Source organism: Rhipicephalus microplus, chromosome X, assembly GCF_043290135.1.
Source record: "Rhipicephalus microplus isolate Deutch F79 chromosome X, USDA_Rmic, whole genome shotgun sequence".
Classification (NCBI taxonomy): Eukaryota; Metazoa; Arthropoda; class Arachnida; order Ixodida; family Ixodidae; genus Rhipicephalus; species Rhipicephalus microplus.
Genome location: NC_134710.1, coordinates 228,978,452 through 228,992,852, shown reverse-complemented (window position 1 = coordinate 228,992,852; position 14,401 = coordinate 228,978,452). Strand labels below are relative to the sequence as shown.

Here is a 14,401-nt window from a genome sequence, read left to right as displayed (position 1 = left end):
GACCTCTGTGGCTAACTTTCCGGTACGACGCTCTCCTCCCGTACCCTGCTTATCTCCTTTACTAAGGCTTGTATCAATTTATCATCCAAATTTCTTAACAGCAAATTTGTAACATTGTCAGAATCTGGGGCAGACCTACCGTTATGGTTATGGAGCACTTCCCTGATCTCAACTTCCGGGAAGACAGCGTCCAGCTCTGGGGAAGGCACACCCTCATGCCGATGGTGTACAGAAGTTGGGCTTTGGCTAAGAGGAAGGTATTTGTTGGCTAATATTCGAAATTGGGAGGCTTCTAAAATGCTTGCTCCTTTATCCTTATTAATAAGTCAGTCAGCGGCTAGCTTGTGATTGCCACATGATTGGCTATCGTCTAGGAGGTGTTTGAAGAGGGTCCATTTGCCTCCTTTGCGCATTTTTCCATCCGCAGCCGAGCAGGCATCTCTCCACTGCTGCTTATGAAGTTGAGAGCAGTGTTCCTCAATTTGCCGATTGAGCTTGGCAATTTTTTTCCATAGCCCGCAGTTTAGCCTTTGTTTTTTTTTTAATATGTTAATGAGAGAGCGTTTGGCGTCTAGGAGGTGCACTAACCTTGCATCCATCCCCAGGGCATCAAACTCAGTGATTATTTCCTTAGTGGCTCTCTCGACATCGTTCTGAATTTGTACAAAAAGTACACTGAAAGTCTCGTGCACTGTCTCATCTTTACCTATGATGTGCCAAAAAATGTCCCAGTCTGTGTATTTGTAGGTTTTCAGTGGTGGTGCTCTTATCTACATTCCGAGTTCTATGATGTTGTGATCACTTCCCAAGTTTTCCTGTAACTTGGACCACTTGACTACCGCATTTCTAGTGAAGCTGAGATCAGGCATCATGTCTCTGGCAACCGAGTTTCCTACCCTCGTGGGAAAACGTGGACCAGAGATAAGCGTTAGATTCAAGTCTGCACTGGCTATAACAATAGTGTCCCCTTTCTTTGTCTTCATTATATAACCTCAAGCTGGATGAGGAGCGTTGATATCTCCCGCCACAATTAAAGGGTGCGATTTTGCAGCAGTTGCGATCCTATTAAGTAGTGAGGGGATGTTATGTTTATAAGCCGAAGGAGGGCTATACAGGTTGAACACAAATACGTGACTTCGAATTTTGCAGTTCAAAATGATTTCAATTAATTGTCCCTCGAGGCCATATCTTTTATAGAGTCGCAAATTTTGGCTTCATGCTGCTTAAAGGAGATATCTTTCCTGACCAAAGTGGCAATCCCTCTGCCATTTTAACTTTTCTGGCTAACTGTATGGTAGCCCGAGAGAACAAGGTTCTCGCTAAGGGTTTCCTGCAAGAGCAGGACGTGCGGCTTTGACATTTTGGCTTTGATGAGCTGTAGTAGAGCAGCTTTACGCCTTGAGAAACTTGCGCGATTCCACTGCCAGATGTTTATGTTTCTGGTGTGGCCCGCCATTTTGACTGTTATTGAATGAGCATAGCCTGTGGCAAAGTCGTGTAGTCTGAATCCTGCTGCACTATCTTGCCTTTTGGGATTGCACCAGTGCCGGTTTGGCTAAAGGCAATCGTTTTCATTTTAGATTCGAGGATTCCTACTCGATGTGCCACGTGAGAGACGCTCCCATCTATACGCTTGATTGTGCTAGATTGGATGACCAATGACTGATTGATATGTGGGGTTTAACGTCCCAAAACCACTATATGATTATGAGAGACGCCGTAGTGGAGGGCTCCGGAAATTTCGACCACCTGGGGTTCTTTAACGTGCACCCAGATTGGATGACCAAGGCCTCCCTCAGCTGTTTGAGGGATTCTTCAATCACTGCTAAAGACGTTAGTACATTTTGCTCAGAGACCTGAGCGGGAGACCTGTCACTTTGCATTTCCTCACTTTCCTCATTCGCAGGGGAAAAAATGGCTTTGTGCTTATGCGACCTTTCTACTTGAACAGGTATGGGTGTAGCGACTTCACAGGTTTCACGCGAGTTACAGAAGAGCTCAAACTCGGGCCTCAGCATTCGTAACACCTCTTTTAGCTCTGCATTTTCTTTTTTAAGCATCAAAATCTCCAACTGTTCTCTATTGTGCTCTGGATAAATAACCTACATTACCTTTTGCCGCTTGAGATGTTCATCCTGGCCTTGTCTGCCCAAGACATATGCTTCTGGACTCGACCCTTTGAACCCGATTGTCTCCTCGATCGGGAGCATCTGCTACGGCTGCTTTCTTTGTCACGCCCTCTGGAGCGAGAGCGCGATTTGCTGCCGGAGCGTCCTCTGGAGCGGGAACGCCCTCGCGTTGCCGACCTGCTGCGATGTAGGCTGGAGAAGGATTCTTCTACCATGGCCTCTTCCATGGTAGAAGAAGAAGGTTCATGTCAGAGCGATGCCACGCCTGCCTGGGGCTGCGCCTACGTCTTTGGCGCACGATGTACGGCACCTGGAAGCGCTTTCTGCACTTGCAGTCCGCTGTGGGGTGCATGCCGCCACAGATGGCACATTTGGGATCACATTGATCTTCTGGTGATGGTGACAGCATGCCGCATCTGCAGCATTTCTTTTTGTTTTCACCTCTAGGGCAAACGTCAGACCTGTGGCCCAGATCACCACATGCATAGCACACGTCCACTTGCCTATGGTACAAGGGACAGGGGTATCGAACACCATCACATAGGACGTGCTGGGGGACCTTTTGTCCGTCAAGCAACACGATCACTGTTAGCGTCTTCTTCATCCTTCGAACCCCAAGCGCGTCAGGGTTCCTTCAGGTGATGATCATTTCCGTTAGTTCTTCGTCGCTGAGATCCGCATTGATTCTGCCGATCACTCCTTTACATGTGCCGTCCGACGCAGCCACGTAATCTGCCAACCCTACGACAGTTTTGCCCATAGTTATCGCTTGGACTCTGGCATAGGCACGCGCATTCACCTCGAACAGCATGGCAACAATGAAAATGTTCTGGAAGGAGTTCACGCACAGCGCGTCGTCGTACACCTGCTCCACTGTTAGGGAAGCTGCTTTTGAGAGCAAGCGTTTGAAGATAAGCAGATCAGTCTTTTTGACATCCACCCCTCCACGTGGCCATATAATGGTCTCAAAGAGATCCCGGGGAAGGTTTGGGATTCTGGAAGCTTGCACGACGTGTCTCAACCCATTCTATGAGGCGGCAGTGCAGAAGCAACCATTACTGCTTCCTGTTGATGACGTGGGCGCGTTAGCCGTACAGGGCGCCCACTCCGCAAGTTTCTTCTTGCAGGCGACTTCGATCCAGCGTGCGCACTCCGCTTCCTCCAAACTGATGTTCATGCCATCTACAACCGACACAACAGGGTTGGAGGCCATTCTCTAGCTCGACAACGTGTCAGGCATTGTCACGACGCATTTGCAGAGCCCGAACGATGCGTCGACACGCTAGGAGTCTCTGCAGCGAGTAATAAAAAGTCCTGGGAAAGTCTGGAAATTTCAATCACCGGTAAGAGTTTGGTATCCACAGGTTCACCGCAACACTGGTTCACCGCATTGAATGATACACAGTTCTTGCTGGATAAAGCGAAATTTCGAGCGAAAACGCTTGCGCAAATGGGAGCCGATGTATTCGCAGATCAGCACTGGACGAACGCCCCCTGGCTCTCCACCTTGAGAATATGAAGAACTTTTTTTCTTTAAGTTGCCTATGGCAGACAACTTAATCATGATGAAAATATAAACCAGTGCTAGAACACAGGACACAAAAAAGAAAGAGACACACGGCACTGAGCTTGCAACTGGTTTATTAAAAAACATGTATTTCTTAGAGATGAGCGGGCATGCTCATTGTCAAAGATCCGAGATGATATATCACAGATGATATATTTGTCAAACTGAAAGGCACAGCCTCGTTTGAGCTTCCTAATCACACCTGTTTAACAAGCCCATTTCTTTTGACGACAGCACCAGAGAAGGTTGACTAACACAATTAGTCGCTTTTCATGTTATGTGGAAGGCGTCAGCCACTTCTCTTGTGTAAGCATCATTATGCACAAACAGGATATCCGTGTCAACAAAAAACAGCACACACCCACACTCAGAACAATGCTTGGCCAAGTTGGTTGATTTCTTTTCTAATGAATTCTTGTGCTCAAGGAGCCTCACATTAATGCAATGGCCTATTTTCCCTATATATGTATGGCCGCAGGACAAACTTATTCGGTACACGACTGCCACTTTACATAGGACTGATGCCTCCTTGAAAAATTATGCCTGGAACGTGAGCCGCGAACATGCCGCCCTACCCTCGAATTTTACCCTCCCTCTATGGTACGAAGGCAAACGCCTCTGGCGGTCACCCCCTGCGAATACAGCAATGCTCTCACAGTTGCCTCCGAGCAATTGTGATGTCATGTGACAGAGCAGTATGGTAATCTCACGTGACTGAGCGGTACGGAGGCGAGCGGTCTCACGCGTTGTCGCAACACATGGCAGGAGGCATGGCCTACGAGATTTTGTGCTGGCAGGAAGCTTCCAACTGAAAAGAGAGTGACGTTCCAGGCATAGTTTTTTTAGAAGGCGTTGATGGGACAAACTTGGTTCCACGTTTTATTTCGCAGCCTGCGTTTCCTCCTGATGCCTCTAGCTTCCTTTGAACAGTGGCTCCCACCTTGCCTACTTTATTAGGAGCAGAGAACAGTACATTAACGTTATACCTGGCCCCTACTTTCGGAAACTTGTGAGAAAGAGAATGCCCGTAGGACCTTAACGCTACCTTTTGATTTCAATCACCCATGTTGTTGGGTTGCTCTATGTGATTGTTTCAATGTTCACGGTAATCTACTCACACATTCTACAAGTACCGAGTCCTTGAAACCAGCTTCCCTACAATGATGCACCTAGACCCCAAGACTGGTGCTCATCTTGTGCGTACACACACTTCTTTACTGCTGCTCTGAGACAGCTTGCAATCAGGCCATCTTTTACAAGTTTCGAGTGGCAAGACTTGTAGTTCAGCAGTGAATTCTCATTCCTAGGAGCATATTGCCAGCACAGGTGATACTCTTGAAGAGCTAGTTCTCAATCTATATAGCGCAACCTGTGAAGCTCCGGAAACTCATGCAAGGAATTGAGACCAGACACATTTTTTTCGAAGACATCAAAAACATATTGCACTGTTTCCGGCTCGAAGGACTTGGCAATAACAAGAAAATCATCAACGTACCGAAAAATGCACATACATTCACGATACAATAGGATAACACAAAGATGTTGTGCCACTACTGTCAGTTTTCTCTCTGGTAAAAGAGAGTGTGGTACCCATCGCAGGATGTTCCATATCAACCTGTGGATGCACTTCTGACAAGTTTAACAGATATTGAATTAGTTGCAAGGCACTAGATGAATGTTAGGAGTGTTCGTTTTCTGACAAAAACAATTCTTGGAAGCCGTGCATAATGAATAAACAGCAGTAAGTACGTGCAGCTTTGTCCACATACTAGACACAACACACCCTGTGTTGCTGCACATTCCTAACATGTACACAAGTTTGTTCATAAGCAAGAAACTGCAGTATGCATAAAACTTGTCTGTTGCCATCACACATAACAATGAAAAGTGGTGTGCTCGCCTGAGAGGTCATCTCTTCACGACGAATGAGCCTAATGGCCAAGCGCAAGATGCCGACGACAGCACGCTCGAGCAGAAACCGGTAGTCGCTGGCACTTGCACCCATGACCAGGGTGTACAGGTGGTCCCGCACAGCAGTCCAGATGGGCCCCACCCGATCCCTGCAGGTAAAGCATGCTGTACAGAGCAGTTCTGTCCCTTTCCTGTCAAATGTAGCAAGCATACTCAGTGGCTGCTTTTCATAACATCCAGACACAACACTTGGACTCTCAACAAGGTTGAACATAATCTTTAGGTAAAACTACTAAAGTTAAAAAGAGTGATTGATAAAAACTTCAAAAATCTTGATGCGGCATGCTAACAAAAATATATAAAGCACAAAAAAAAACCTGATTTGTTATTGAGCATGAGCCTTTTTTCTGTATCTTCTTCAAAAACTTCATTTCAAGCCTGAATATATATATATATATATATATATATATATATATATATATATATATAAACACGGAAAAACGAGCCCTTAGGTATACACTTCTTTCCCTTATATATATATATATATATATATATATATATAGTGGGAGTAATAATTCAATGGGCCAGTTAGTCTTCGTGAAGGTATGGGATATGGCACAACAGGAGCGTTGTCAACAAGGATAAATATATTTATTTTCCAACAGTTTCGGGAGGGGTCCTCCCTTCATCGGGGGATGAGTTATACACTTCATCAGGGGATGAGTTATATGAAGGGAGGACCCCTCCCGAAACTGTTGGGAAATAAATATATTTATCCTTGTTGACAACGCTCCCGTTGTGCCATATCCCATACACACACACACACACACACACACACACACACACACACACACACATACACACACACACACACATATATATATATATATATATATATATATATATATATATATATATATATATATATATATATATATATATATATATATATATATATATATATATATATATATATATATATATATACACACACATATCAAATTAAATTTGCACTGACTTATTTGTATTCACTGTGTGCTTTACACTATGATACTCTAACAGTTCTATTCAGACAGGAAACAACAATATTATCATAACACTTATAAGTTATGTTCCATAACTAACTATGATGTAGAGGATGATCCAACGTGCTATCGAACAAACAAAAATGGCACTAGGGTTTCAAAATTATTATAGTAATTGACTTGTGATTGATCTGCTAAGTTACCCACAAGTGAAGCATTGCTCAAGCATGCCTGGCTTTTGCATACAGTTTACACTCAAACCTCTATATAACAAATACGTATATAAAGAAATATTGGTTATAACAAAATAAATAAAACATAGTGTATCAATACAAATAGTGTTAGAAATAAACCTTGATAATGCATTTTTGGATATAACAAACTTAATTTCGTGTAAGATGCAACTTTGTTGTAAAAATATTTGAGTGTATTGCTTTACCCTCATAGTCCAATCAGGATAAAATTTTGACCACATATTCCTCAGCATGTGAAGAATGCAAGTATCTCTTTCAAAACTTGAATTTGCTTGTATAATTATTATGAACCTAAAGTAAGCAATTAGTATAGACTGAGGATTTTAAGAATTCTTACATTATAATTTTTCTTTATCATCAAAATATTCTATACACACTTTTGTTGATAGTTATTTACATTCTACAGTTAGTGTGGAGCAATATGAGCCATTAGTGGCTCAGAACCATAATTGCTTAGTGACATAAAACGTCCGTCCAAAACAGGCTATGCTTTACATACTGTCATAGCACAATACAAAAATTGCATAGCTTACTATAAAACTAATTATATATTTTAAATCAGCATAAAAGCCAATATAGTACCTATATAGTGAAAATTTCATTGCCCTAGGCTGCAGATTAAGGCAACTTTTTTTGCGAATTGCATTTCCCCTTAAAGGTACAAGTCAAAGCTCATCTATGTGGCAAAGGTATGTTTTTTAAAATGATTTCTTCCGTCATGAGAGCTTGGCAATCATTGTGTATTTTGAGCATGTGGCTTTAGTGAACTCCTCATGCGAAATACAATGGCAAGCAGCCAGGTGACAATTGCCAGGGAACTTTAAGAAATGAGCTCTTTTTAGTTTTTAGTTGCCACCTTGTGCTATTTAAATATGTTTTTAACCCACTTTGCATTTAATTATAATCTTCAGTTTTTTGTTGTGAATCTAGAGAAATTACACTTATGAAAGCAAATGAAAACTAAATATATGCAATTTTGAAAAGCGTGTTTTTCAACTCGCAATTTTTTAAACTAGTATGTAAATGTGCTTTGCATAAGCGTAGAAGCGTGTAATTGCCACTAACAACAAGTCATTCAGTGCCATGTCAGGAGATTATACATTTGCTAAATAAGGTTCATAGATAACCCGTTTTTATGTGTTCTCTTGAAGAGCAGATCATACTACATGTGTAGCATAGTGACACACATCATTGATTGGCATCACATCATTGATTCTCATTCGCATCACATTATAATGATTATAATTGAGACACTAATTGCAACCAGCACATAGTTCTGAGATTAAGAGCTAGTTATCAAAATATACAAGGCATTCTTATATGGCACAGAAAAATAAAATAATATTGGAGGAGAGTACACACTTGTTTTGCAGCACAACCTTGATTAGAAGCTCCAAGAGAAATACTGTTGAATACTCATCATAGCCACCGGACATGGACGAATGGCTCTCTGGACCATGGCAGGTATATATCAGTGCCTAATATTAAATAAAAAATAAGAGAGAGGGAAAAAGAAAAGGCAATGTGGAATCACTATGAACGCTTAAACTGCAAGGAGGTAGTCAAACCCAGCAATATTGGAATGTCCAGAAAATATCACAACAGTGCAATAATAATAATAATAATAATAATAATAATAATAATAATAATAATAATAATAATAATAATAATAATAATAATAATAATAATAATAATAATAAAATATCTTTTTTGCCAGTTTGAAAAATACTACAGCATGCATTGCAGCATACCAAGTTTTGCACAATAAAATGCTTTTTCCAGAAATTATGTTGTAAAGCAACAAAAGTACTTTGGAATGAATAAAACTATGGACAGTGCGTAATTTTTGGTTCCCAACTGGTAGAAAGTGCAATAAAAAACACTATTTATGCAAAAATATTCAAAACTAAAATTGAGAATATATACATTTTGAAGATAAGTTACCTAGAAACAGTACAAAAAATAATAAATGTTGTACAAAATGTTGCTCGTGTCAATGAATTTTGTACAAAATGTTTGCTGCTTTGCTTGTGTCATGCAGTGAGGCATTGCTTAGTTTTTCGTGAGACACAAGTGAACTCAAACACTTTTCTTAATAAATTTTTGTACTTTATACGATGAGGGCCTCCAGGTGTTCCAATATTTGATGGATGCATGTGATGTGAATAATCCCTCTATAAATTAGATGTCCAATGAACTTTGCTATTTTATCTAGCGTCAACTCTCTCCATAAGCCACCTCACTCCGCATAGTTGGCGTTCCAACATATGCATCCAAGCATATTTCTTTGCATTTTAGACATCTTCTAAAAAAAAAAAGAACAATATCACGCGCAGTTTTTAAACGTTTCACAATGTTCAATAGTCAGGGCAAAGCTGTGCTCCAGTGGCCTTCTTGTCACGAGAACAAGCTCTACAGCCGGTGCCAGCAAACCGCGCTCCTGCGACATGTCGACCTCGCGCGTAACCAGAGTAGCTATAAGATTGTGCACAAAGATCAGCAGCTACGCACTTGCGGAGGAGGAGGCAACTTGAGGCCGTAGCCAAAACTGACTAATGAATGACTGATTGTCTCAGGCTGACGCAAAATATCGTCGCCATAACACTTGAAGCTCAGGTGTGGTCATTCTCGAACTCCAAGCTTGTCATCACTCAATTTAGGTGTTTTTGCATGATAGTTTCTTGCTGAGTGCTTCTCTTGCGGCACAGGTGCATATCCAAGCATGTGTGACGACGCCGTAGGAGCGACTACCGACACTTAATGCGGCTCTGTGCATAATATAACGATAAAAGCAAAACCAAACCAAAGCTGCTGTAAACTGGCTGACAAAGCCACCTCCACACTTTATACATGTGGCGGACCTTCGGAAATTTTTTCTGTAAAATAAGTTTTCCCAAACTCCTAGCAACAGCTCTCTATCAATAGCTGGCATAAATTCCTAGCAATTATTACTGCTCAACACTGTCAGATTGCAAAGCTGACACCTTAATTTGATATTTTGCTTGCAAAAGTTCTTTTCGTTACAGAACTTTGATGCTACTGTAGCATAATCACGAGTGGCACACACTTCTGTCAAGTTCGCCAGCCAAGTGCATTTTTCCAACATCAAACACACATTGGTTTGTATAAAGGTCTGTCAAAAATCACTACGTTGCCAAAGCGGGCAAATTCAAATTGATTCCAAAAGTTGAGTGGCTGGACTAACTACTAGAAAGTACTAAGTGCACGAAAAACAAGTTCAACAGGACAAAATCGACAATTCAAAGCGTCAATCACCAGTGATCGATTTGAGTAGGCGAGGTAACGCCTACTCAAACGAAAGAGTTAAGGTCAGTAGCTCCACACCATAACCTTCAAGTCACCATGGTGAACATGACAGTAACTCGTAGACTTACACTAATCATGCAAAAGCACTACAAGAAACTTTTTCCTGCCGTGCACAGTGTGTGGAACCGGTTACATCAGAGCAGAAAATTCATAATACATCAATCTTTTTATAAACGACGAAATAGGCTAACAACTGACTACACGTGTGCATGCATGCATGCGTACGTATATGTGTGCGTGTGTACACACACAGCAAAATGTGAAACCTCAACAATTATTTTACACAAGCACCCCCCTGCTCCCCCTCCCCAACATGTATGTGTGAGCTGTTACGTTTGGCCCGGCAATTCGTCTGGGCAGACACCATTGTGCGTAATCCGGTCTACTAGGGAGGCCTTCAACTCCATTGGCACCCGGTCTGCAAGACGCTGTCCTGTAGATGTTCCAGGAAGCAGTCGGGTCTCAACGAAAGCTTCGCGAGACAAGCCTTTTATTGAACGGCCTCGAACAATGGGGGGGACGGCGCCACTGTGGCTGGTCTCATTAAGACAACTTCTTCACTCGGCTATTGTCATCTATGCGAGGACATTGTGAAGCACCGACAGCCCGGAAGCGTGGAAAGACGTCGAAGGAGCCGTTCTCAGGGATCGGGCGTTTGGACTGCCTGAAGCTGAAAGCAGCATGGACCACTGCTGACATTCTGGGCAGCGGCCATCTCCCCGGAGGAGCTCAACCTTCCCTCTCCAGGCTCTACCTCCTCGCCCTGCGGTGCCTTCAAAGCGTGGGCCGGGTGCGTTATTGTGTGGTGCCCTCGTGCTACCATTGGACCTTTTCGCCCACGCTTTGAAGGCACCCTCTTTCTCTCGTTTTGCCGTGGAGCGCAGTCTATGTGTTGCACGAGGTGAAGAGTTCCGAGAGAGCGGTTGATGTTTTGGGCCGTTCGCTATATATGCCACGACTCGAGTAGTAACCTCCTCCTTCAGTTGGTTTCACTTTCAAGGATGGCCATTGCTTCCAAATTTATCTGGTGATCCATTTATCCGATGGACATCTGTTGAATGGTTTACATTCAAGTATGCATATAATGCAGAAGCAATACAGGGTTCGTACAGGCTTCCAAAGAAAAAATTCAAGGATATTCAAGGACTTTCTAGGACCTGTTGCAAGTTTTTCAAAGACTCAAAGCAGCATGCTAAGTTGGAATTCTTCCCTCCAATATTTTCAAAAATGACCAATTTCATTGCACTTATAACATATGGATATTGCAATTATAAAAAAAACGCGTAGTCTTAATAGCTTCTCGCGCCCTCTCCATAGAGAGAGGGCACGATGTCATGTCGGAAAGTTACGCACTGATGGGCTTCCATGCACATGTGTAGTCAGGCCTTAAAGGGGTCATGACACAATATTTGTGGCTTGCCTGTTCTTTGCTGCAAGCTTTAATTATAGCTCCAATAATTACGATACACGCATCAAGATTAATTTATTCTCGCTATATAGTCTGTCGCTTTTTTGATAGGGACAATTTTAAGTTCCTGTTTTTGGGGACCGAGTTGTGCAGGTACATAGCAGTGTAGCTGACTTAGTCACGTGATAACAAAGCTTTGCATGCATCATGCTGAGTATTGTAAGCCCTTGCACACATGTGCCACACAAGCACCTGCAAAACAAACTCGCCGCTACCTGCAGCAGCCGCGATGCTTTGCCAGTATGTAAGGGGCAGAAGCCAGTAAGCCACTCAGCTGACTACAGATCTGGTGTGACGTCACTAGAACTTTTGTTGCCCATCCTGTAGAGTTACGTCAGTGTTGGACGCGCTAGAAGTGGACCTCAATTAGGAGAATAAGTATTTAGGTACACTTGGGAAGTGACTTAAAATATCTCCTTAAACCCACAAGGTGCTTGCTATAGCCTTGAAATTTGATGGCATCACCCCATCAAGAGTGCCGGCTTGAGCACAGTTGACACTGGCAGCACGTTGCTCTTAAACAACCAAGAAGTGACAACTGTGACAGCGGTCAATTTACACTCATCCCGTGAATACATGTGTGTTCTTTTCTAGCACCGTTCTTGGTTTGTTTTAGCAGCACGCTTCCAGGGTCGAGCTATGACAGCCGTTCATCAGCACTCGTCCTGTCCGCTTTCTTTTCGTGCGTCCTTCGTGCTTGAGTGACGTGTTGCATGTGTGGGATTGCTAGGCCTTCTTCGTGTGACATTCTAATTTCTTGCTAGCACATTCACTGCTTCACCCTTGTAGCAAACTAACTTTTTTTTCACATGCAGTTTTGCAATATAAAATCATGTGCACCCAGGCCGCATTACTGCTTCAAAAATGGGGAGTTTGACAGGTTCACACACGGATGTACCACATTTAGGAGATTCGCAATGTCGATATGAGAGTGCACTGCTCAGGTAATTCAAGGATTTTTAAGGATGGCAAAAAATTCCAAGACTTTCAAGGGCTTTGAAAGTGAATTTTTCAAATTCGATGATGGTAGATTTTAGTGGCGCAAGGGCAACTCAGGCCAAAGAGCGCCAAACACACGGTTTTTGGTCGATTTGATTATAAAAATTCTACTCAGGGTGGCAAGAGTAAAAGAGTAGTGTATAGAACTTAAACTTAGGTGTAGTGACTATGTGTAATGGGTTTAAAACGGGCTACACTTATGGGTTTTACAAAGTCATGCCGTGTCGTCAACAGTCCTTGTCAAGACAAGGAGTGCGTGCTGCATGACATTTGATAAAAAAGTCTCAGCGGTTCCCTCAGGATTGAGAGGAGGCTGAGATTAGTGAGAATATGTTATGGAATGTAGGAAGCCTACACTAGCTAAAAACTTTAAGACTACTTTTGGGGGAAACAAGGGATCGTCTCCAAGAAAAAATTGTGGATGAGGCGGAATGTGACATTTGTAGAGCTTTGAAAAGTGACACAGTCTTTCTTGTTCGAGGTACTGACAGGTAATTAGAACGTGAACGACAGACAGCTCATCACCACATTTTGCACAATGTGGTGCTGGAGAGTTCTTTAAAAGGTGCGAGTGTGTTGCATGTGTATGACCGATCCTGAGTCTGCACAGTGCAACCTCTTGGTGCCTGTTACGTTTTTCAGTCAGATATCTTCCTATTCTTGGCTTTACTAAGTGCAGTTTGTTTGCGTTTGCTGCGTTCCATTCTTCTTGCCATTGTCTACGCATTCGGGATATGATGAGTGGCCTCAGGTCCTCATACGGGATGGTGTCTACGTCAACTGTTGGGCGGAGTGCTGCTGACTTCGCAAGTTTGTCTGCTATCTCATTGCCAGCAATGTTGCAGTGTCCCGGAATCCAGCATAGCGTGATTTTGAGCTTAGATTTGCGGGCTGACATGATGCATTTTCGAAGTGTATTAGTAACTGGGTTTTTGAGTATCTTAGTGGAGGACAGCGCAGTCACAGCACTGAGAGAATCTGTGTATATGATTGAGGCTGGCTCTTTCTTCTTTAAAATGTGCGTTACAGCTAAGAGTATGCCATTGCATTCTGCAGTAAATATACTGGTATGTTCGTTCATTGTTCTAGATTCAGAGAAAGCGGGACCGTGTGCCGCACATGCGACTACGGAGGACTTGGAGGCATCAGTATAATATTCAGCACACCTGTATTTGGCCTGCAGGAACTTGAAGTGTTGATCGATTGCTACTGGGTGGCCATTTTTTCCTACCTCTAGGAATGACAAATCACAATCGATAGCCTGCATTTCCCATGGCACAACAGTGTCCTTGTGAGAGGTTAGTTGAAGATTGGAGACCGGTATGTGCATATTTCCAAGGTGTGAGGCCACTCTGAGGGAATACGGTGGCGTAGCTGATGGTCGCCTCGAAAACAGGAGGGCGTTCGATGTATCCTGCAATAGCGCGCGAGCTGGGTGGTCGACATGGGACAGCACCTTGGTGGCATACGTGACACTTGTAAACTGACGTCGCCGTTCTAGTGACCACCGGTCTGTCTCAACATACAGGCTGGCTGTCGGGCTGGTTCGGAAAGCACCGCTGGCCAGCCGGAGCCCAAGGTGGTGCACTGGGTCAAGCATCTTCAATGCAGATCTTGAAGCTGACTCGTAAACTACCGAGCCGTAATCGATGCGCGATAGCACTACACTGTTGAGAAGGTTGAGTAGACAGTCACGGTCTGTGCCCCATGACTGATGCGAG

The 14,401-nt window shown here is 43.2% G+C and overlaps 1 protein-coding gene across 4 annotated transcripts in view; it reads right to left on the bottom strand.

Annotated features, from left to right (window-relative positions):
- Positions 1-14,401, bottom strand: part of garz (Sec7 domain-containing protein garz) — a 106,559-nt gene that overhangs the window by 32,866 nt on the left and 59,292 nt on the right. For all 4 annotated transcript variants that reach the window (XM_037435934.1, XM_037435936.1, XM_075878744.1 and 1 more), the window contains exons 22-23: positions 8,249-8,364; positions 5,597-5,756 (exon numbers count right to left, since the gene is read on the bottom strand). In XM_037435934.1, the coding sequence (XP_037291831.1) occupies positions 5,597-5,756; positions 8,249-8,364 (276 nt within the window). The remainder of the gene's footprint in view (positions 1-5,596; positions 5,757-8,248; positions 8,365-14,401) is intronic.